Here is a 25,552-nt window from a genome sequence, read left to right on the forward strand (position 1 = left end):
AGAATTGCTGAAAAGGTACACACAAAGACTGACAAACTGTGCAAATACAAAAATAAGTAAATAGATTTTTTATCAAAACCTCTGAGAACAACTGTTGTGGAGACCTTGAAAGCAAGTGGGCGTGTTTCATGTAACAGCTAAGCTGCTAGAATGAAACACATCCACAAAACAAGTTCCGACACATCACTTTCTCATTGGCTTTATGGCCAATTAAATGTAAAGGAAATAGCTCCCCTTCCACATGAACAGGATGTAAATTTTGTTTTTTAAAAGCTAATTTTAAGCTTTGAGCTAAACAAGCTGCTGAGCGTAAATCTTGCAAAGGCACTGAGGCACCCGGAGTAGAGGCTGGGAGACTGAACCTTTCTGCTATAGTGGAGTGGGGCAGGGCACCGAGACGCTGGGACGACATACATTTTCACTCAGGGTTCTGGCGACTTAAGACCGAAGAATCTCTCTTCAGTCACTGGATTACTAAAGCAGATTTGAGGTCCAAAGTCCATGATCAGGCTTCAAACAGTGTCTGGTTCAGGTCTGAGTATTAGCATCTGGCTCCCAGCTGCTGGAGTCTTGGCAGCCATTGAAGACACAAAAACATTGGAAGAAGGAATGCCAACAAAGGGTGAGCCTTGATCAGTAACTTGAGAAGGAAGGGAACAGAGAGGAGGGTGCTTGTCTGATCACCCAATCACAAATGCACTGCCAGATGGTGTTGTGGACACTTGGCCACGCTCCGTGCTGGTAACCAGAGTACCCCATCCCAGGAGGGGAGACTGGGCCAACCATGACTTCCAGCTCCAGTTCTAGGTCCAACTACATGACCTGGCTGCAGCCCAACCTGTCGCCTAACTCTGCATCCAACTTGTGAAACAAACATCAGGTTCCAAGTGTTTTCAAATCACAGCGGAAGAAAATGCTCCCTATTACTAAACAGAGAACACAAAGGGATTGAGCAAGAGGAGGAAGGAAGCCCAGTCCATCACAGAAAAATCCCTAACCACCATTGAGCAGATCTGTAAGGAGCACTGCCGCCAGAAAGCAGCATCCATCACCAAAGAGCCCCCACCATCCACACCATGCTCTCTTTGTGCTGCTGCCATTGGGAACCTAGGTCCCACACCACCAAGTTCAGGAACAGTTAGTACCCTTCAACTATTAGGCTCCTGAACTGGTGTGGATAACTTCACTCAACTCAACACCGAACTCATTGCACAACCTGCAGTCTGAACTCACTTTCCAGAACCCTACAACTCGTTCTCAATATTATTTTTTCTTTGCCTTTTTAAATATATGCAGAGTGTGTCTTCTTTTGCACAATCAGTCTTTCTTGCTGTTTAGCTTTTCATTGTTTCTATTGTATTTCTTTGACTGTAAATGCCTGCAAGAAAATGAATCTCAGGGTAGTATATAGTGATGCTGGATCCATCTGTTTCATTCTTAGATTAGACTATTTAATTGTTATTTTCTTTGCAGTTTAACAATTAATTATCTGCTTGTATTTTAAGTAGTTCTTATAAACATACAACAGTTTAATATGCTCTAGTGCAGGGGTTTTTATGTCAAGAACCCCTACCATTAACCGAGGTTGGAAACCCCTGCTCTAGTGGATTCACAAAGAATAATTTTGGGAAGCTCTATAAAACTCTTTGTTCCGCATTATTTGAATAATTGTTTTCTCATAGGTTAACTAGGCACAGCAGTATTTGAATAACAGCTTTCTAATTGGTTAATTCTTATTTTAAAATTTGCATGGAATTTTCCTTATCTCTGTGGGTGTAAAAATAGTTTTTCTATGCTAGGTGTTCTCCCTCTTCCCCCTTAGTAAACCTCTATCACTGCTTGCTCAACTTCCCTTTGTCCTATCCACTCTTAACAAAACAATCGTGAAATAACAAGTTTTCTGCTTCTTTCCTGACTATGGATAAAACCTTGGATCAAGAACATCGGAATCCAACAGTGATGTTTACAATGCCTGTAAAAAGTATTCACCCCCTTGGAAGTTTTTGTGTTTTACAACATTGAATCACAGTGGATTTAATGTGGCTTTTTTGACACTGATCAACAGAAAAGACTTCTGTGTCAAACTGAAAACAAATTTCTTCAAATTGATCTAAATTTATTACAATTATTAAACACAAAATAATTGATTGCATAATTACTAACCCCCTTCAAGACAGTATTTAGTAGATGCAGCTTTGGTAGCAATTACAGCCTTGAGTCTGTGTGAATAGGCCTCTATCAGCTTTGCACATCTGGACACTGCAATTTTTCCCCATTCTCCTTTACAAAACTGCTCAAGCTCTGTCAGATTGCATGGGGATCAGGAGTGAGCAGCCCCTTTCAAGTCCAGCCACGAATTCTCAATTGGATTGAGGTCTGGAATCTAACTCGGGCAATCCAGGGTATTAACTTTGTTGTTTCTAAACCATTCCCCCATGCAGCTTTGGTTGTATGCTTGGAGTCATTGTCTTGCTGGAAAACAAATCTTCTCCCAAGTCACATTTCTCTTGCAGACTGCATCAGGTTTTCCTCCAGGATTTCCCTGTAGTTTGCTGCATTCATTTTACCCTCTACCTTCACAAGCCTTCCACTGGTGAACCACCCGGACAACAGTTGCTGTATGCGCAGTCTCTTCCATGAAGCTTGTAACTCCTCCAGAGATGTCATAGAACCCTAGTCCCCTTCTTGCACAGTCACTCAGGTTTTGAGGACGGCCTGCTCTAGGCAGATTTACAGCTGTGCCATATTCTTTCCATTTCCTGATAACTGACTTAATTGTACTTCAGTGACTTGGAAATTTTCTTGTATCCATCTCCTGAATTGTGCTTTTCAATAACCTTTTCACGGAGTTGCTTTGTCTTCATGGTGTAGTTTTTGCCGGGATACTGACTCACCAGCAATTGGACCTTCCAGATACAGGTATATTTTTACTACAATCAATTGAAACACCTTGACTGCACACAGGTGATCTCTATATAACTAATTATGTGACTTCTAAAGCCAATTGGCTGCACCAGTGATGATTCAGTGTGTCATAATAAAAGGGATGAATACTTAAACAATTATTTTATGCTTTATAATTGTAGTTAATTTAGATCACTTTGTAGAGATGTTTTCACTCTGACGCAGTCTTTTTTTGTTGATCAGTGTCAAAAAAAATCCAAATTAAATCCACTGTTTCAATGTTGTAAAACAATAAAATGTGAAAACTTCCAAGGGGCAGTGAATACTTCTTAAAAGCATTGTCTTTTGATAATAAATTAGTTTCAAACTTTTGAGTTTTCCCAATGAACCTCATCAGAGCAACTTCCTGATACTCCATCACATTGACTTATCATCTCAATTATTATTCTTCATTGTTCTAGGTCCTTTCCTCGAGAAGCAGAAAGCCAACTCTGTTGTGAAGAGGCCCAGAAGATCAATCCGTGAATATTATGAAAGGTCAGACACGTGGAATTTAATATTCTTTTTCAATGATCTTTCTTCAGCAGTTCTGGTTCGCTGCTCCACATTCATGAGATACAGGACCCTTCATTCCAATTACCATCCATCTACCTTAATCCCACCACTCACCTACACTTAAGGGGCAATTTTCAATAGCATAGTGGTTAGCATATCGGTGTTCCAGTGCCAGTGACCCAGGTTCAATTCCTGCCACTGTCTGTAAGAAGTTTGTACGATCTCTCTGTGAGTGTGTGGGTTTCCTCTGGGTGCTCTGGTTTCCTCCCACATTCCAAGGACATATGTGTTCATTGGGTGAAAGGACCTATTACTGTGTTGCATTTCTCTCGGATATGGGAGAAAACGGAAGCACCTGGTGGAAGCTACACAGTCAAAGAGGGAGCCTGCAAACTCCACACAGACAGTGCAGAAGGTCAGAATTGAACCTGGGTTTCTGGAACTGTAAAGCAGCAGATCTGCTACCAGCTGCAGCGCTAATGCTACAAACCCAACCCCGGGGGATTCTCAGATATGCTTCCCCGCTGGATGTCGGATGGTAGAGGTGACCAGAGTTTGACTATCTGCTGGTGTTTGGTCAAAAGGTCCGGGGGCTTTCAGGGTGCCGGGGGGGGGGGGGGGGGGAGCGGGGTGAAGAATTCCAGAATGTAAGATGTAAGGGAATAGTCTAGGGCTGAGGAGTACCTGAGGGATACAGTGGGTTGGAGCGAAGCTTAGGTGAGGATTTAAATGTAGAACACTACAGCGTGCAGGCCATTCAGCCCACAATGTTGTGGCAACCATTTGACCAACACTAACATCAATCCAACCCTTCCCTCCTACATAAGCTCTCCATTTTTCTATCATCTATGTGCCTATTGAAGAGTTTCTTAAATACCCCCAATGTATCTGCCTCCACCACCACTCCTGGCAGTGCTCCCAGCACTCTCCACTCTCTCTAGGGGGCGAGGGGTGAGAAGTTCAGGTAAATCCAATGAATCCTGTTCCCAACCACCAACAACTCCTGGGAATCAAAGTGGAAGTTTAAAGAAATGTTCCAAAAATCCTCTCTAACATAATGAAGCGAGGCCTACAACAGCGTGGCTGATGTATAGGTGAACAAACTTGTTCATCACGGTCTCCAAACTAAAATCCTTCCTTCCTAACCCTCAAAACATTCCACTCCTCACACTCTGTTGTTTTAACAAATCAAAATACAGCACCATTCTTAACATTAATGTCTTCATTCTAGGCACCGGGAGTATTACTACAAGACACCTTACGAGCGTCGTAGAGAACTATGTGAGTCCTTCTATCCCTGTGACTACCTGGCCAACAGGATTGGATTCCAAACTGCCTACCAACAATACTTCGGAAATTATTATAAATAAACTCGAGCCCAAACATCAGCAATATCACAATACAGTACTTTATATCACACATAATGTTTATACAATGGATTGGACCGTGTTAATTGGAATGCTGAACGAATACTTGTGTAGTTTCTATCAGAGTATTTAAATCTAGTTCTGCTGGTCACAACTTTTGCCTGTTAAGAACCTTTGACTTAAGGGGTCCTCACTGCTGTCTGGAACTGGGATGAGATAATGTTTTGCTTACTAATAACCCAATCCAACTTCCACACTACAACTTAGGACCTGCTTTGAATCTTAAAACTGAACAGATTTTCCAAATCTCTGGTGACTAAATTAGGGTATTCCCCACACCACCCAAGCACACCCATTCCTTTGCCAATTTTACCATATGTATGTCACCTTTGTCCTTTGAAATAAGTGTGTTATGAAAGGCTTTCATGAAATATCACCATCCCAATCCCTCAATATTAGACACCTAGAAGGCTGCATACCAGAAGGGCATTGCACTCGATCTTTTTCCAACGCCAAGGTGTTCTAAGCTGGCCAGAGCAAAGTATTTGCCCAGACAAATTAGCTGCTGGCGGCAAATGGGCTTTTCATTGTTCCGAATTTAGCCCTTTTCCTCACCAAGGCCACAGTGCAGTTGACGTTGGGGGTGGAAACGTGCCTGTGGTTTACAAGGTGTGCTCGTGAGGGTAGAGCTCACTGCTGTTGCACCTGCAAGTGCCTGGTGCCAACACCAAATGCCTGATGAAGGATTGCTCCACAGCCAACTAAAATATCCTTCGCCTCAACAAATCTAGCAGACAGGTTATTGACTTTTTCCTATCCTTTACTCAGTTTAAAAAATAAAACGATTTCCAGCTCGGCTAACATTAAGCTTGCCATAAACACCGAGCAGTAAAGAGATTGAATAGCCAAGAGCAAGTGAGGGTCTATCCTTACATACCAACACACAAGGCTGAAAAAAAAATAAAGTGCTTGAAAACACTGCACATTTAAATCAGTGTGTTTGCATTCTGTGTGATATAATTGTGCATGTGATGAGGTAGTGGGTTACCCAGTGGACACCAGACCTGAGGGGAGGCAAACACTCCTGATGTAGTGCTGCTTGACAGTACTAGACCAAATACATACATAAGCATATTTTGGCTGCTTCTAGGGAACCGGATAACCTCTTGTCACGATCGCAGCCAAACGGTTTATATACGAGCAAACTGTGTACTACTAGCATGCCAAGTTTATGTATAATAACATCACACGACATTTTCCAGGGCTGAGGTTATGTGCAATATCGTGTAAACTAAATGAAATAGTGTACTTTTCTTCAGCATGGAGTAAGCTGGGTCTCCTACTGTGTCCTGTTTCGGGTTTAAGCACCAATGTTTACTTCTGTCTTAAGGCACAAATGTATTATAATTTAAACATCAAAAGACACATGGTCATCCCCTCTCCAACAAGCCCAAATACTGACTGTACAGTTGTACATAGTTGAAACTTAAGGCGTTTAAGTTTTGTAAATTATTTGTTTAGACTGACACTGTAAATTAGCTCTGTGGGGCGGAACAGCATTGGACAAGAATGGGAGCATTATTTTAAAACAAGCTCTTTGGCTGCTCTTTATTTCTGTGCAAATGTAAAAAGTTTTACAGGAATTAAAATTGTTTACAGAGCTACTCTCTCAGGATAAAAACTGACCTGAGGGCCAACAAGTGCCACCCAATCAGTTCATTTGTTAGAGAGTAAGGAATCCTAGAAAACAAGGGGATTAGTATTGTGTAGAGTCTGCCCTGAGTAGACACAGATTTCTAATGTTTGCATCAGTTTTTAAGAGGATGAAATAGATTTGTACAAACAAAGAGGATAAACAGCTTCCTTAATTTGGGAAAAAAAAATTCCAACAATACTCAGAGGGATAAAACATACCTTCACAACATGGTAACTGTTCCCAGGGGTTAGGGGAGACCAGTGGTGTCTTTGGTTATGTATTTCATAATGTTCAGAACTAGTATCACTGCACAAGCTGAAAATAATGCACTTACGTTCTTTGCATTGTATTTTCCTACTTTAGTTAAGCAGAAATCCTGTAGTTTGATGTCTGTATTTTATGAATATAACAATAAAACAAATCATGTTTGAGTTGTGTCTCAGTAACGGTGGTTGGTACCACAAGAATTCGTCTCATCTATGCTCTGTCAAAGCCACTTTACATTTAACATAGCACTCTTTACAGTACCAGCGACACAGGGTTGAACTCCCGTCGCAGGTTGGTAAGTTGACTGGGCGTTGTAAATTGTTATGTGATAGCTGGGTGGCGTGGCCTCAAGGCCCCATATTCCATGTTGTACCTCATGGAAGATCGCCCTTCTTACATCTCTTGTGTTCGAACTATTACAAGGAGGATCTTAGCATTGAGAAGGTAGCCAATAAGGAACACCCAACAGGCTGGAGTTCTTCAGGGAACAGAAGGCTGAAGGGTGACGGGATAGGGCTTTTAAACTACAGTTTTCAAATGCAGGTACAGAGTAGACACAAATACAAGATGATCACTTACCAAGAAAACCTCCTTCATTCAGGGTGGTTAGTGTGGGGAATTATTCCCGACAGCAGTGGTTGAGGCAAGTAGTAGGAGTTTTCCTTAAACTTCCCCTTAGATTCCCAGGAGCTGGAATTATTGGTGGTTGGGGACAGGGTTCATCGGATTCACCTGTCCAGCGGATGGGGTGAGAGTTAGGTTAGGTCTGAGGATAACCATTTTTGTGTGAGGGTCACAGATGGTTCTGTCAGAGGGAGGGTGGTGGAAGGTTAGAGATGAGGTTACCAGTACTCACTACTGGGAACACTTGATGGCTCTGGGCCCTGTACATGCTGGAGTTTAGAAGGACAAGGGTGGTTAAACAAGTAAATGGAATAAATAGATCAGCTGATGGAGGAGAGTGGGAGAACAGAACAGCTCAGTCACCAGAAATAAAAGCAAGCTGTTCCCAGGTTTCAGAGTTGTTCCTCGCCCCACAATGTCTGTGCCAAACGTCATGCCAAATTAAACTAATCCCTCCAGTCCCTGTGTAATCTTGTACCTATCTAAAAGCCTTTCAAACATCTCTATGGTATTTGTTTCCACCACCATCCTGGCAGCCCGATCAGGCACCTACAACACCCTGTTTAAAAGAAAATTTACCCCGGCACCTTTAAACTTTCCCCCTCGTCTCTCCCTCCTTAGATGAATATTCTCTAGTTCTTTTCGACCTTGAGAAAAAGATTCAGACTATTCATCTGGTCACTTCTCTACACGAAGGACGTGAATACTATAGAAAGACTACAGAGGAGATTTACAAGGACGTTGCCCAGATTGGAGAGCGTACCTTATGAGAATAGGTTGAGTGAACTTGGCATTTTCTCCTTGGAGTGACGGAGGATGAGAGGTGACCTGATAGAGGTGTATGTGATGAGGCATTGATTGTGTGGATAGCCAGAGGCTTTTTCCAGGGCTGAAATAGCTAGCACAAGGGGAGGGGGCATAATTTTAAGGTGCTTGGAAGTAGGTATAAGGGGAGTGTCACAGACAAGATTTTTTTTTACTTAGAAAAATAAAGGGTACGCGCTAGGGAAATGCTAGGCAGTTTCTAGAGTAGGCTACATAGCACGACATTGTGGGCCGAAGGGCCTATAATGTGCTGTAGATTTCTCTGTTCTATCCTACTTACACCTTTCAATTTTATAAAGTTTCACTAGGTCTCTCCCCAGCCTCTGCCACTCCAGAGAAAACAACCCAGGTTTTCCACTGTACTTCCGCACAGTGACAATAAATCATTTTACCAACCATCACTGAAGATAAGTTTCTGAATCAACTCCGATCGAACCTCTTCCATCAGATTGCAAGGACTGGATCACTGATGAGACTGTGAGTCTAGGCAACCAGAAATTCTGAGGCCCTGGAAGCCCATTGATAGCAGTATTGTTCTCTAGCCTCTGATGGGGTGGGGGTGGTGAGTAGCCAAGAGGCTTGAAGAATGGAGTCACCAAGAACCTCTACCAAAGTAACACACACCCTCCCCCTCCTGTCTTCTCCTATCATTTTGGATCTCCCCCTTCCCCTCCCACTTTCAAATCTCTTACTGGCTCTTCTTTCAGTTAGTCCTGACGAAGGGTCTTGGCCCGAAACGCCGATTGTACCTCTTCCTAGAGATGCTGCCTGGCCTGCTGCGTTCACCAGCAACTTTTGTGTGTGTTGCTTGAAATTCCAGCATCTGCAGATTTCCTCCTGTTTGCGTTATTTTCAACACCGTTGTTTCACTCCCAGATAACCATTACATCTGGCACATGCCAGCCGTAAGAACTACTGAAAGAACCAGTGGCACTAATCAGAATATTTTCTTTCACTTTAGAATATTTAGTAAATTCTTGTACCCTGTTGGTGTGGTCTTTCATTGATTCTATCGTGGTTATTGGATCTATTGACTGTGCCTGCAAGAAATCTCAGGGTTGTACATGATGACGCACGTACTTCGATAATAAATTTACTTTGAACGTCTCAAGTGATACTTTACAAGTGGAAATTCTCTTTGAAATAAAAACACAATCTTACAAGGTTTTTTTTCTGCGAGAGACAGAACATTGCCTGGTTTGCCAGGAACAGCTGTGCAAGACAGCAAAAGGTATGACTTCATCTGGCAACGGTAAAGTCTTCGCAGGAGATCCAAGTGAACAGATCGAACCAAGCGCTGGTTGATTCTAGCTATGGCCAGCTTACAAAATATAAATATCACAACCAATCTGTTCGCTATTTCAGCAGACTGTCCACGGTTGAGGAAACTCAGCGATGCTTTTTCCTCACTTTGCCGCCTGCCACTTTTCTCCTGATGCCCAGCGACTGTTCGGTATCGTCATCGTCTTCCTGCGGCCGCTTCCTCTTATCCCCCTGTTCTCTAAGCTCCTGTAGAAAAAGCATTAACATCCGCTGTTATAACAGCACTTGGTCACTAATGTAACCAGTGATCCCAACATCAAACAGTATTGCCAGAAGTCCCTGAGAAACCTGTATACTACCCACTATTCGATCAGTGACAGACAAAATGGATGCCACTTAGGACACACTGGTACCCCACAGAACACCAGATCGTTTCAGTGTTACCGGTCCTAAGAGTCCGAGGACCTGCACATAGGATGTGCTGCTGCCAATCAGTGGCCACTTTATTAGGTACAACTGTGCGTTAATGCAAATATTTAATCAGCCAATCAGGAGGCAGCAATTCTACGCATAAAAGCATGTGGTCATGGCCAAGTGGTTCAGTTGCTGTTCAGTCCAAGCTTCAGATGGGGGAGGAAATGTGACCTAAATGACTTTGACCGTGGAATGATCGCTGGTCACAGCCAGAGTGGTTTGAGTATCAGAAACTGCCGATCTCCTGGGATTTTCACACACAGCAGTCCATAGAGTTTACAGAGAAAGGTGCGAAAAAAAATCCAGTGAACTGCAACTCTGTGGGCGAAAATGCCTCATTAATGAAACAGATCAGAGGAGAATGGCCAGACTGGATCAAGCTGACAGGAAGGTGACAGTAACTCAAATGTGTTACAACAGTGGTGTGCAGAAGAGCACACTGGGTCCCACCCCTGTAACTAATAAGTGGCCTCTTGAGAATAGGTTCAATCCTGACCTCGGGTGCTGTCTGAAAAGCTTATATGCTTTGTGACACCAAGCAAAGCTATCGGACAATTGATGCTAATGAGAAAGAAAGACAATGGAGAAACATTCAAAATGCTAATAAGAGAGAAGAGAGGCATTAACGGAAAAGAAACACAATTCAGAATATTGACAGACTGGTTACTTTGAACCTGAACTGTTTGAAGTTTGATGGACAGGTGATACCCCAGCAGGGGGATAAAAACAGCAGGTTTGCTAAGGCACGCAACACACCACGAGACCCTGGAAAGAGCAGTGTACCCCCACAAGTGCTGGGAGTTTGGAGGTCCGGTTCGCGGGAACCGACCAGAGGCTCACAGGGTGTAAAGGTACGATCAGTGGGAACCTAGGGTGTGTGTCCGCCCTTGCCTGGGTGCCGGGTTCACCGCGGAAGAACGATCGTATCCAGAACGGAGGGGTCACAGTCAGTGACCACAGCGGGGATTGGAAGACATAAAAGGGTCTGCCCGGAACCAACTGCAAAGACATCAAAGGTCTGCCTGAACCAAATTGCATCCCTCTCTCTCTCTCTCTCTCTCTCCCCAACGGCACAACAGTGATTACTGCGAACTGCACTGAACTGAACTGAACTCTGCTTCACTTAAGACTGATCATTTTACCCCTAGACTGCGATAGAGCTTGGATGATTCCTATTACCCTATTTCTGTGTATATGTGTATATTATCATTGCTAACCTGTTACATTTATATCCTTACGATTAGAGTACTGTATTACTTATGTCTTTAATAAAACTTTATTAGTTCCTAGTAATCCAGACTCCAACGAGCATTCCATTTCTGCTGGTTTGGCAACCCAGTTACGGGGTACGTAACAGCTTTCTCCACGACAGCACTGATTTCCACTCACATGGAGATAAGCTACAAATTACCCCTCAATGGCAAAAACATGAATCTCTGGAGAACTAAAGGGCATGTGAGAAAGAGTAAATTGTAAGGGCACAGGGAAATAAGAATGGGGGAGTCTAGGGCCAGAGGGAAGAGTCTCAGAATACAAGGACACTAGAACAGAGATAAGGAGGTACTTCTTTAGGCAGAGGATGGTAAATCTGTGGAATTCATTGCCACAAACAGCTGTGGTGGCCATGCCATTGGGTATATTTAAACAGGAGGATGAAAGTTTCTTGATTAATAAGGGTATCAAAGGTTATGGGGAGAAGGCAGGACAGTGGGGCTGAGAGGAAAAATCAATGAGATAGGATCGAATGGTGGAGCTAACTAAATGGGCTGAATGGCCTGTGTGTTTATAGTCTTATGAAAATGGGACCTGCACTGAAGTTAATATGGGACAAGTGGCCACTTTAGAAAGGGGGGGGGGGCAGTTGTGTTTTGCTGTGCCAGAACCTGCTCTCCACTGGCAAGGAGATTGCCTACGAGGGCTGGTGAGCAGTGCTGAGCTGCAGCCATCGCCGGGGACCATCAGTGACAGCTCCACGAGCTGGCAGACCGCCCGGATGACAGAATTTAGTCACCCCCTGATGGATGCGATGGAAGCTGGCAGTCTCATCATCTGCGGCCGCACAGCCCTCCCCAGCCCAGAGGTTTCTCTATGGTAGCAAACGAGGCCAAGCCACAACATTATAACCTTCGTTCGCTGCTGCATCCGTTATGTAACCTGATTCTGGCACCAGGTTATTAATATCTTAACCAGAAAAACATGCTGATGAATTCTTTATCAACCAACACATCTTCACTCCCACAATCTCCAGAATCAGAGCTATGACATCATTTCAGTCTGCTTGCAGAACGCCTCAATAATTAATACTGATATTTTGTCAGATAATTTTTAATTTTGACTCTTAACGGCTCCAGCCAAGCATTCAAGTGTTTCATTGTTATTGCTGTGACAGTGCCACAGTCCAAGCTGAGCCCTGAGCAACAATTCTCTCTCACTCTCTCCTCTCCTCCCACCCCTCCCTCCCGACCTTTGGACCCCCGCCATCCAGGCCAGGCACTCTTCTCACTGCTGCCATTGAGAAGGTGGTACAGAGCCCTCAGATCCCATACCACTGGGCTCAGGAACAGTTACTTCCATTGAACCATCAGGCTCCTGAACCAGCACGGATAATTGCACTCACCTCAGCTCAACTCTGAACTGATTCCACAATCTATGGACTCACTTTCCAAGGACTCTACAACTCATGTTCTCAATATTATTATTTGTTTCTGTGTATATGCAGTTTGCATTCTTTTGCACATCGATCATTTCTCAGTCTTTGTCGTAATCAGAATCACAGACTCATAGAACACTGCAGAAACAGAAAGAGACCCTTCGGCCCCTCTAGTCCATGCTGAATCATTGATCTCCCTAATTCCATTGACCTTCACCAGTTACCATCACCCTCCATAGCCATCCCATCCATGTACCTATCCAAGTTTCTCTTAAATGTTGAAATCAAAACTGTATTCACCACTTGCACTGCCAGTTCATTACACACTCTCACCACCCCCTCCTTAAGCATTTCACCTTTCACCCTTAACCCATGACATCTACTTGTGGACTCACCACAGTGGAAAAAGCCTGCTTACATTTACCCTATTAAAGTCCCCTCAATTTGGCAACCATCTACTACCACTCTGTCTTCTCCTGAGAAGCCAATGTCTAATGCACTATACCACCTCATCTCGAATGCCAAGCAACTGAGCACTCTTAACCAACCTCCCATGCAGGACCTTGTCAAGGCCTTGCTATAGTCCATGTAGTCAACATCCACTGCCTTGACCTCACCGGCTTTCCTGGTAACTTCAAAAAATAAACTAGACTTGGCTTACCACACACAAGGCCATGTTGACTATCCCTAATCGGTCCCAGTCTATCCAAACACTTAAGATATACAATCCCTTAGAATACCTTTGAATATTCTTCTCACTACTGATGTCAGGCTCATCAGCCTATAATTTCTTGGCTTATTCTTAGAGCATCTCTTAAACCACGGGACAACATTAACTATCCTCTATTCCTCAGGCACCTCCACCGTAGCTGAGAATGTTTTAAATATCACTGTTAGGGTCCATGCAATTTCTACACTTCTACAAGGTCTGAGGGAACACCTTATCAAGCCCTGGGGATTTATCTACCCTAATTTGCTTCAAGACAGCAAACACCTCCTCCTTTGAAATCTATCTAGGGTCCATGGCCTCGCTGCTGCTTTGCCTCACTATACCCTCTGTGTCCACCTCCCGAATAAATACAGATGCAAAAAATCCATTTAAGATCTTCCCCATCCCTTTCAGTTCCATGCACAGGTTACCACTCTGGTCTTCCAGAGGACCAATTTTGTCCCTTGCAATCTTTTTACTCTTGATACATCTGTAGATATATTAGGATTCTCCTTCACCTTGTCTGCTAGGGAAACCCCATGCCTTCTTTTAACCCTCCTGATTTCCTTAAGTATTCTCTTGCATTTCTTGTACTTAAGTACTTTTTTGTTCCTACTTGCCTATACCTGTTATGCACCTCCTTTTCTTAACCAGGACCTCAATTTCTCTCAAAAAACCAAGATTCCCTAAAACCTTTTATCCTTGCCTTTTATTCTGACAGGAACATGCAAACCCTGTACTCTCAAAATTTCACTTCTGAAGGCCTTCGACTTACATTTGCCAGTAAACAGTCTGTCCCAATCTACACTTGCCAGATCTTTTCTGATACCATCAAAATTAGGCTTTCTCCAATTTAGAATCTCAGTTCCAGGAACAGACCCATTTATTTCCAAATGGCATTATGATCACTAGATGCAAAGTCTTTCCCGACACAAAATTCTGCCACCTGCCATCTCGTTCGCTAATAGATCTAGTATTGTACTTGTATGTCTTTTATTGTTTCTATTGTATTTCTTGGTTCTACTGTGAATAACTGCAAAGAAAATAAATCTCAGAGTAATATATGTATACATAATTTGATAATAAATTTACTTTGAATTTTGATTTTCAAAGTGTGGCGGCAAGGAGAGTAGCCGCATTATATTAGGCAGGAAGCTAAAAGGTGGGGAGATTGATTATAATGGGTAGGCTGTTGGAAGGAAACGATGGTTGGAGTTTAAGCATCAATTCCATTAACACATTCTTCTCCCTAGGTAAGTCTAGTACAAGTGAGGTCCTAGCGTATAATTTGGACAAGGGCAGGAGGTTGCCTTGGAAACAAAAACCACACACTCTCAAATTGAATTCAAATGAGCCCTTTTGTATATTTGTATTTGATGCTCAGAAAGACGGCCCTGTTCTCGGTGAGCAAGCAGAACAACTGTTCCCAAACTCCTGTTAGTGTCTGTAAGAAGCAGGAGACATCTCCAAGAGGACCACAACTTTGTCGTGGGGTATGGATGATGAGTGCCTCAATGACCCAGAGAGCAACGTTGGCTGTAGTCAGGGCTTTGCGCTTTGGCTCTCGGTAGAGTCACCCATGCCCAGACTCAGAGTGGCCAGGTTTGGGGAGGGATTCAGCTCAAGGCTAACAATCCTGCCTGGTAAAACAAAACTGTTACGGAAACAGCAATGAAGAATCCTTCCATAGCTGTGTGTATAGGCAGAAAGAGATGGAGGACCTTCATTGGTGACCTAAACAGCAACAGTATAATGGGCAGTAAGTAAGTAAGTAACAGGAGACAGACCCCCTGTGCAATTTGTCAGTACTTATTTTTATTTATTTATTTTTTATTAAGATACAGCACGGAATAGGCCCTTTTGGCCCTTCGAGCCACACAGCCAGCAATCCTCCAATTTAACCCTAGCCTAATCACGGGACAATTTACAATGACCAATTAACCCACTAACAGAATCAGGTTTATTAACACCAGCATATGTCATGAATTTGTTGCCTTTGAGGCAGCAGTACAATGCAATACGTAATAGAAAAAAAACTGAATAACAGTATGTATATAATATTAAAACATTAATATAATGTATTGTACGGCTGCAGCAAAGATGATAAACTTCACGAGACATGGCAGTAACAGTAAAAATGACCAAACATCATTGGCATCTGGGATGAAACGGAAGCACCCATAGGAAACTCACGTATTCCACAGGGAGGATGTAGACTCCTTACAGAGGACATTGAAATTGAACTCCGACACCCCAAGCTGCGATGCGTCCCTCTAACCGCTATGCTGTCGTGACACCTTGTGGCAAAGCCTTTTACTGAGCCTGAAAAGCCCTTCTCATGGTCTTTGGGAGTTGGGGAGGGAGGGCAGGATCGTAAAATTCAGACGGTTAGGCATCCTGGTAACAAGCAGTCCCACGCAAGAAAATAAATCACCTCCCTGCCCACTCACTGTCACTCTGTATCCAAATGTGAATCAACTTTGGAAATGATTCCCAGAAAAGCAATTGATTCTGACAACATTCTAAAGTACTAATTTTGCCAGTGATGAGATTTAATTAAAAACATTCTACACGGCCACGAGTATGAATCGTATAAACAAGGTTTGAACCATTCCTGCTCATACAGCACACAGTGTACCAATCCTGCCTCCTCTGATGGTATATATAGATCAGCCTGAGTCTCATGGGACATCACAGAAAAATAAAGGACACACACAGTTGTTTTTCCTCACATGCTCATTGCCTCAATACATTTCCTATCACTAAAAAAGATTGTTTGCGGTCTTTATCTAAAATGGGCAACTTAACTCCAAAAGCATCTAAAAAAAAAACAGGAAAGATATTAATAAGATTGAAAGAGTGCAGAGAATATTTACAAGGATGTTGCCGGGATTTGAGAACCTGTGCTATCAGGAAAGATCCAGTGGGTTCGGACTTTATTCCCTAGAGCACCGGAGAACCAGGGGGGTGATTTGATAGCGGTATACCAAATTATGAGGGGCTTTATAGAGTATTTGCAAGCAGGCTTTTTCTACTGAGAATGAGTGAGACTAGAACTAGAGGTCATGGGTTAAGGGTGAAAGGTGAAATGTCGAAGGGGAACATGAGGGGGAACTTCTTCACTCAGAGGGTGGTGAGAACTTGGAACCAGCTGCCAGTGGAAGCAGTGGATGCGGGTTCGATTTCAACAGTTAAGATAAATTTGGATAGTCACATGGATGGGAGGGGTATGGAGGACTATGGTTCAGATGCAAGTCAATGAAACTAGGCAAATTAATAGCTCGGCACGGTCTAGAAGGGCTGCAGGGAATGTGCTGTAGTGTTCTATGATCATGACTATGACAAACAATTGATGTGCAAAAGACAAACTGTTTAAATACACTAAAACAAATAACACTGAGAAAATGTGTTGCAGAGTCCTTGAAAGTTAGTTGTGTAGGTTGTGGAATCAGTTTAGAGTTGAGGTGAGTGACGTCATCCATGCTGGTTCAGGAGCCCGACGGATGAAGGGTAATGATGGATGAACTGTTTACATTCCCAGGTGGTAGGCATCATTGGCAAAATAGAAGTGTATTGCTCACCCCTCAATGAGTGGTTTGCTGGAACAGTTCAGAGGCTGTTAAGAATTAAAATTAGAAAATTACCTAACAAAATAAGCAATATTAATTACCACACCACAACCATTCTACTCACGGACTGAGATGTTGCAATAAGCTCCAATTCTGGATTCTACAGGAAGAGAAATGTTTTGGTCGATATACAAATCACCAGCATGTTTTTATTTTTGGTTAAGATGTCAATAACCCGCAGAGCTACGATCAAATTACAATGTCTGCACTGTGTCCTAAGTTGAACTCTTCCAGCATATGGAGAACCCAGAACTGTTTCTTGGAGCAGTTGGGAAGGCAGTGAAGTGCATAAACAGATCGAACCCAGTGGTCCGTGCTGCTGCTCCCCAAAATCTGTTCGTCTTGCTAACTCAATATAGCCTGGTCTGCAGCCCAGTGCAAGTTATGTAAGCTGGCAACAAAAATCTTGGCATGCATTTTTTGGGAGAAGTACTGAATACCAGAGTTTCTGTTGAAGGATGACGATGACTTCACCCAAATTATTATGCTTGCTGGCACTAATCACACAATGCCTGCACATTCTGAACGCCTTCCAACATTCATGCAGACAACATCTCCTCTTGCTCGGCACACCTAAGACTCTGAGGCCATTGGGGGTTCAGCTCCATGTTCATTCCCCATCAGACACCGATGACCAGTCACTTGGGCGCTCACCAAAGTATTTAACCATTTCCATTCCTTCACACAGTTACATGTCAGGAGACACTGAACAGTGACTCAGGTCAGGATCCGTGGTACCTATGGACTCCTCAACACTCAGTGGCCACTCTAGTAGGTACAGAAGTGGAACCGGGTGTCACCTTTTGCTGCTGTAGCCCATCCATTTCAAGGCTCGACATGTTGCGCATTCAGAGATGCTCTTCTGCACACCACTGTTGTAACACAGATATTTGAGTTACTGTCACTTCCCTGTCAGCTTGAACCAGTCTGGCCATTCTCCTCTGAGCTCTCTCACTAAGGCGGCGTTTTCGCCCACTCGCTGGACATTGTTTTTTTTTGTTTTTCACACCATTCTCTCAAGTTCTAGAGTCTGTCTTGCATGAAAATCCCAGGAGATCAGCAGGTTCCAAGATACTCAAACCACCCCATCTGGTACCAACAATCATCCCATGGTCAAAGTCACTTAGTTCACGTTTCTTCCCCCATTCTGATGGTTGGTATAAATAACAACTGAACCTCTACACCACGTCTGCATTCCTTTAAGGAATGAGTTGCTGCCTGATTAGATAAACACACACAAAATGCTGGAGGAACCCAGTGGGCTGTACTTTTCAAAACGCCAACTGTACTTTTTTTCTATAGATGCTGCCTAGCCTGCTGAGTTCCTCCAGTATTTTATTGTGTGTTGTTCGGACCTCCAGCATCTGCGGATTTCCTCCTGTTTGCGGCTGATTAGATATTTGCATTAAAGTGGCTATACTGAGTGCATATAGGACAGGTCACCCTCACGCAAGATAAAATGGCGCACGTTGCAAGTAACCTAACAACCCATAGAGGCGGGTTCAAACTCCATGTCAGCTCAAGCCATACAACACAGAAACAAGCCCCTCAGTCCACCACTGAACATGAATCCCATCTTACACTGCGCCTACCTTTCCACTCCCCACCCCCCCCCCGGTTTAACCTGCACATTAGGGGCAACAGAGTGACCAATTCAATCACCAACACCCATGGCTTTGAGATGACATGGGAAGAAATTACAGCATCTGGGGCAAAACCATTGGGGGGGGGCTCAAAAGTAGAACATGCAAGTGCCACACAAATAGCAGAGGTTGGAATGAACCTGAGTCACCAATGCTGCGAGGCTGCAGTATTACTAATTTTTCTTTTTATATATTGAGAGATATAGGCCCTTCCAGATGCACCTATCAGCAACCTACCCATTTAACACTAGCTTAATCACAGGACATCTTACATTGACTAATTAACCTACTAACCAGTACATCTTTGGGACTGGGGGAGGAAACTAGTGAACCCAGAGGAAACCTACACAGTCACGGGGAAAACATACAAACTCATTACAGATATTGCCACAATTGAACTCCGAGTGCTCAGAGCTATAATAGCATCTGGCTAACTACTACACTACCATGGTGCCCCAAGTTGACTTATTAAAGTAAATTTAAATTTAGTTAATAATGTGAAGCAATTAGACTGTCATCAAAAGCCGAATCAGGTTCAGGGATGGTCTTTGGGGCAACCTGTCAGACCAGCCTAAACTTGGCCACAGATCCATTGCAACAGAGTCTCAGAAGGCTGACTAAGTACCATCACTGTTACAGTGAAACAAAGACAGACAAAAAAAAACCTAGAGGTCATTTACCCTGGCACCCAGTATGAACACAACAAATTGGGTAAACAGGACAAAGTCAGTCCGAGCACAATCAACCATGCAAAGTCCTAGAAAGCATTCTTCTAGGGTGCATCACAACCTGGTATGGAAGTTGTCCTGTCCCAAGACCGGAAGAAGCTGCAGAAGATCGTGAACACAGCCCAGCACATCACACAAACCAATCTTCTGTCCTTGGACTCACTTTACACCTCACGCTGTCGGAGCAGTGCTGCCAGGATAATCAAGGACGCGACCCACCCAGCCAACACACTTTTCGTCCCTCTTCCCTCCGGGAGAAGGCTCAGGAGCTTGAAGACTTGTACGGCCAGATTTGGGAACAGCTTCTTTCCAACTGTGATAAGACTGCTGAATGGATCTTGACCCGGATCTGGGCCATACCCTCCAATATCCGGACCTGCCTCTCAGTTTTTTTGCACTACCTTATTTTCCACTTTTCTATGCTGTATTTATGATTTATAATTTAAATTTTTTATACTTACTATCAGTTTGTAATCCAAGGAGCGGGAAGCGCAGAATCAAATATCACTATGATGATTGAACGTTCTAGTATCAATTGTTTGGCGACAATAAAGTATAAAGTATAGTAAAGTATATTTATTTACTTGACATGCACTGAAGAGTTGGCCCCACAGATTACTAAAGCGACACAAGTCATAAAACACTACAGCATAGAAATAGACTCTTCTAGTTCATCTAGTCCGTGCTAAGCTACTACCCTGCCTATTCCCATTGACCTGCACCTGGACCATAGCCCTCTTTACCCCTCCCATCCATGTACCTATTCAAATTCCTCTTTTAAAAAACCTTGACATTCAGGATTGACTGATGTTTGAGCCCTCCATCACAATCCCTGTGTACACATTGTATAAAGAATGTGAAAGACACAACCAGAGGTGGGAGTACAGTGAAACGAGCAGGAGAGGACTTGCAAGTCCTAAGAACTGGCTCCAGGTCGAAGATGGGCAGGGAAATCTCGTTCCGATTACAACCACCCACCCTCCCTCAGATAACAATACAATGTTCTTCCACTGAACGCAGGTCGAAGGGCCTGTACTGAGCTGTGTTTTGGCAGCCGGAAGTAGTGAGGACAGAGACTGTACTTCACAAAGAGCAGCTTGCCACTAGTACCCTCTGACAGCCAAGTTCCACTCAACAGCGAATTCATCATCATCAGCTTACCGCAGGTCAGTACCCAAATCTCAGTAAAAAGTGCTCAACAGACCATTCAAACGTTGAAGTTCAGAATCTCCTGTTGGATCAACGGTTGTTACTCTAGAGGACTAGGAGTAATTTTAAGGAAATCAAATGCCCATCTCCCCCATATTAAACCCAGTACCCCACACACCAGTCGTGCTATTCTCTGTGCCTCCGACACACGTTCCACCAACATCATGACCTCTTCCTCTTGCGTGGGAAATGCTGGGAGCTTCTTCCCAATCAGATGCTCGATCCTCTGGAACAACTCCACGTCATATCTGAAATTGGCAAGAGCAATAAATAGCAGGAAGTCTTACAACCTCTGAACATACAATTACAGTACCAGCAGTTACCTCCTATTTTTCACCATTTCTTTCTCCTGCTCTGAAGTTCTCCAACTAGATGTCTCCCTCATTACTATTAAAGGGTTAGTTAAACCTCATCTTCAACTCAAATTCCTCACCAGAGTGAAGATTCAAGATCGTTTAACATTAATTCCAGTACACAAGTGTGAAGGAGGACAGAGTAATTGTTACTCGGGGTCTGATACAGCGGAAAAAAAACAAGGTAAAGAACACAATAATAAAAAAAATCTACAATAAATACAAATACATATGATAGTTTATATACATAGATTGATTGTATGTACATAAAGGCACAAGCACAGTGACTGACAGGAGATGATAAAGTAGTGGTGAGGTAGATTAGTGGATGGAGGTGTTGATCAGCCTTATTGGTTGGGGAAAGTAATTGTTTTTGAGTCTGGTGGTCCTGTGGACACTACATAGTCTCCTCCCTGATGGGAGTGGAACAAGCAGCCCATGAGCAAGATGGGTGGATTTTCCAGCATCTTTCTGTATATACGTCCTTGATGGAGGGTAGGCTGGTGCCAGTGATGAATTGGGAAGCTTTGACTTCCTGTCCGCCACAGTGAAGCAGCATGTTTGGATTCTCTCTGCTGTGTGTCTTTAGAAAGATTGATGTGCATAGTCCAGCTGTCTTCAGCCTCCTCATGAAGTAGAGGTGTTGGTGAGCTTTCTTGATTGTGTAGGATGTGTTCTGGGACTGTGGGAGGTTGTGCAAGATGTGCAGTCCCAGGAGTTTCAAATTGCTCACAGTTGAAACAGAAAATGCTGGATTAAAAAAAGAACCAAATTAATATTTCAGGTCTGATTGCTTTGTCACAACATTCTGACAAAGTGTCTCAGACATGAAATGTTAAATTGTTTCTGCTTCCACAGGTGTTACCTCTCATGCTAAACATATCATCATATTGTTTACTTTCATCTTTACATCATCTGCAGTTTCTTTGATATTCATCACTGATATTCTGTGTGGCTCAGTGCCAAAGTTTGTATGGGTTACCCTGGCATTAGTATCAGCCAACAAACTTCACACACTGAGAAGAACAAGGTGGGAACTGGTCACAGTATTGATCGAGAATACTGCAGCACTGGATACAACAGCATCAGAACAATCAAGGCCAGAATCTGCTAATAATTATGAATAGCCAGTGTTTGATAAACTGCCAACTTGTGGGAACGATATTGAGGAGTAAATTTGCGGAAAACTTACATGGATGAACAAAAGTCACAAAGTAGTGAAGCAGGGTGACAGTGTCACAGAAAAGTACAGCACAGAAACAGGCCGTTCGGGCCAACTAGTCTGTGCCAAACCATTTAAACTGCCTACTCCCATCAACCTTCACCAGGATCATAGCTCTCCATACCCCTACCATCCAAACTTCTCTTAAACGTTGAAATCGAGCTTGCACACACCACTGGCACTGGCAGCTCATACGAGCCTCTGGGTGAAGAAATTTTCCCTCTTGTACACTTGAAATCAACCCAAAGAAACTGGGCTGCTTACAACTACACAAGTTAGATCATAATAACATTTACAAGGGAGAGGAGTTCTTTAAAGTGCATTCAGAACTTTCTTGATCAGTCTGTTTCTGACCCAAGGATGAACGCAACATTGCTGGACTCATTCAAGAAGGGCAAGTATATATGGGGGCCAAATCTAGAAAATATCAAACAGAATACAAGAGCAACACACACACACAAAATGCTGGAGGAACTCAGTGGGTTGGGCAGGATCCATGGAAATGAATAAACTGTCGATGTTTTGGGCCAAGAAGGCCAGGTGGGGAGGGGATGAAGTTAGAAGCTGAGGGAGGCGATAGGTGGAAAAGGCAAAGGGCTGGAGAAGGAATTTCACAAGAGAACAGAATGTACAATGGCAGAACTGCAAGGATGGGGAGGTGATAGGCAGATGAGGAGAAGAGAAGAGGTAACAGGAGACCCAAAGTAGGAAATCAGAGAATAGGGAAAACTACTGGAAGTTGGAGAAATCAATGTTCATGGCTGGCGGCTACCTGGATGGAATACAAGGTGTTGCTCCTCCAACCTGACAGTAGGCTCATCGTGGCATTAGAGGAGGCCATGGACCGACATTTCGTAATGGAAATGCGGACTGGAATTAAAATGGTTAGCCACTGGCAAATCCTACTTTTTGCAGATGGATCGAAGGTGTTCGTCAAAGTGGTCCCCCAATCTACATCAGGTCTCACCAATGTAGAGGAGGCTGCATCGAGAGCACCAGATACATTAGACAGCCACTAAAGATTTACAGGTGAAGTGGTGCCTCACCTGGAAGAATTGTCTGGGGCACTGAATGGAGGAGGGAAGAGTGCCAGGAGGTAGATTAGTGAGAGAGATCTTACGAATGAGAAGAGGCATTATAAACTAGAGACAATAATTCAGAAAGTGGCAGAAGAAACTGATCTGTGAGTACACAGGGCAAGTTGAGGAAGTGGATGAAAGACCATATGGGATCAAGGACCTTCAAGTTCAATTGTCATTCAACCATACATGACTACCAGGGAATACAGTCAAACAAAACAGCGTTACGCTGGGGTCAAGGTGTAAAACACAATACAAATGGTCATACACAGCACAAGGGACGTATAGCACATAAAGACAACAAGCACATATAGGACAGCAAGCACAAGACCCTGATTCTATAAACGTTGCAGGAGTCTGCAACCGAACACAATACGGCTCGTCTTCTGCTGAGCGACCACGAGGGGGCAGCACCGGCTCCGGCTCCGACGCTGCACCAAACCGCCCCCAGCACTCCAAACATACAAAGGCAAGGAAGTCGCGACGTGCCCTTATAAAACATACAGGTTCATCCGCACCAAGCAGACTGTGCCCAGTTCCAGTGGCCATGCTGCAAGAAAGACAAAGTCTTTGGAGAGGCTACAGATGATATTTATGAAAATGATTGCAAGGATAAGTGACTTGAATTACATGGATAGACAGCGACCAAGATTGGATCTCCCTGGAGTGCAAGAGTCATAGAGCACTGCAGCACAGAAGCAGGCTCTTCAGCCCATCTAGACCATGCTGAACTATTATTGCCTATTCCCATTGTCTTGCATCTGGACCATAGACCTCAATACTCCACCCCATCCATGTACCTATCCAAGCCACTCTTAAATGTTACAATCAGATCCACGTCCACCACTTCCACTGGCAGCTCGATCCACACTCTCACTGCCCTACATGTTCCTCTTAAACATTTCATCTTTCACCCTTAACCTATGACCACTAGTTCTAGTCTCACTCAAGCTCGGTGGAAAAAGCCTGCTTGCCTTTACCCTATCTATACCCTTGATAATTTCACAGATCTCTATACACAATGGAGCTTGTGAGATGGTCTGCTAGAGGCATTAAAGCCATGAAGGCTACAAATACTATCAACAGATAAAAACTGCTGGGATTGCTTACAGACAATGGACCGGGCCATGTTCTGTGGATCTGAATGAATACACCATGGTTGCCATGGACTTTACAAAAATAGTCATAGATGAGTACGTCCCCACAAAATCATTCAGAGCTCTCCCCAACCAGAAGACCTAGGTGAACCATGAGATCCGTTTTCTACTTGTGGAGGGATCAAGAACTAAGAACACAGATTGAAGAGATTGGCAAAAGAAACGAAAATAATATCGAAAAGGTTTTGTGTTTAAAAACCCAGGATCTGCAATTCCTGCCAGAGACTGTAGTGGAGGCAGATACAACTGGAGCATTCACTGGAGAGCTAGGTAAGTCCTGAAAAGAAAAACTTAAAAGCCACAGTGAGTAGGAAAGTGGGACTTGATGGGTAGCTCTGACATGGACTAAAGTAACTATTCTTTAATCCTAAATGGGAGCGCAGTCTGCAATGCACTGATCCCATTTCACCCCATCATCTCAATAAGCAGCAAGATCATAACATATAGCAGTAAAATTATGCCACTCGGCCCATTGAATCTGCTCCATCATTCTATAATGGTTGATTTATTATCCCTCTCAACCCCATTCTCCTGCCTTCTCCCCGTATACGTTGACACCCTTACTAACTTAGAACCTATCAAGCTCTGCTTTAAATTTACCCAATGACTTGGCCTCCACTCCCCTCTGGCTTATATTCTGAGGCTGTGCCCTCTGGTCTGTGACTCCCCCACTACAGGAAACATACTTTCCACATCCGTTCTATCTAGGACTTTCAATATTCAATAGGTTTCAATGAGATCCCACCCTCATTCTTCTAATCACCGAGTTAAGGTCCTGAGCCATCAAATGTTCCTCATATGTCAACCCTATTCTTGAGAACCTCCTATGGATTCTCTTCAATGCTATCACGTCCCATCTGAGAACATGGGTGCTGAAGCTAACTGCTGCACCCCAAGTTGGGGGCAGGGTTGGGCACCCCTGTGTACCTTAAGCAGGGCTGCCAGCAGCTGGAATGCGGGCTCAGCATGCAGCACAAGAGAAGCACTCACTTCAAGCGCTGCACGGACTTCAAAGCTTCCAACGTACAGACTCAGCTCCAGGACCCTGCATGACTCAGGGTCTGGCCTCTCAAAGAAGCAGGGCTTCGTTTGTTCTGGCCTCATTATCGTACAGTCCCGCAGCAGTTTCAAAAGAAACAGAGACATGGAAACACAAGATCTGTTGCACAATGGCTGATTAACTGCTTCCAGCCGTACG

The 25,552-nt window shown here is 43.7% G+C and overlaps 2 protein-coding genes across 2 annotated transcripts in view; one reads left to right on the forward strand and one right to left on the reverse strand.

The window, feature by feature from the left end:
• LOC140205367 (uncharacterized) overlaps positions 1-6,953 on the forward strand; it is a 126,540-nt gene extending 119,587 nt beyond the window's left edge. The window contains exons 72-73 of the mRNA XM_072272961.1: positions 3,366-3,441; positions 4,691-6,953. Coding sequence (XP_072129062.1) covers positions 3,366-3,441; positions 4,691-4,829 — 215 coding nt within the window. The 3' untranslated portion in view covers positions 4,830-6,953. The remainder of the gene's footprint in view (positions 1-3,365; positions 3,442-4,690) is intronic.
• Positions 6,954-9,315: 2,362 nt separating this feature from the next.
• ddx47 (DEAD (Asp-Glu-Ala-Asp) box polypeptide 47) overlaps positions 9,316-25,552 on the reverse strand; it is a 51,354-nt gene continuing 35,117 nt past the window's right edge. The window contains 2 exon segments of the mRNA XM_072271626.1: positions 9,316-9,747; positions 20,662-20,791. Of these exon segments, the coding sequence (XP_072127727.1) occupies positions 9,628-9,747; positions 20,662-20,791 (250 nt within the window). The 3' untranslated portion in view covers positions 9,316-9,627.

The sequence above is a fragment of the Mobula birostris genome, chromosome 11 (assembly GCF_030028105.1).
Source record: "Mobula birostris isolate sMobBir1 chromosome 11, sMobBir1.hap1, whole genome shotgun sequence".
Lineage (NCBI taxonomy): Eukaryota > Metazoa > Chordata > Chondrichthyes > Myliobatiformes > Myliobatidae > Mobula > Mobula birostris.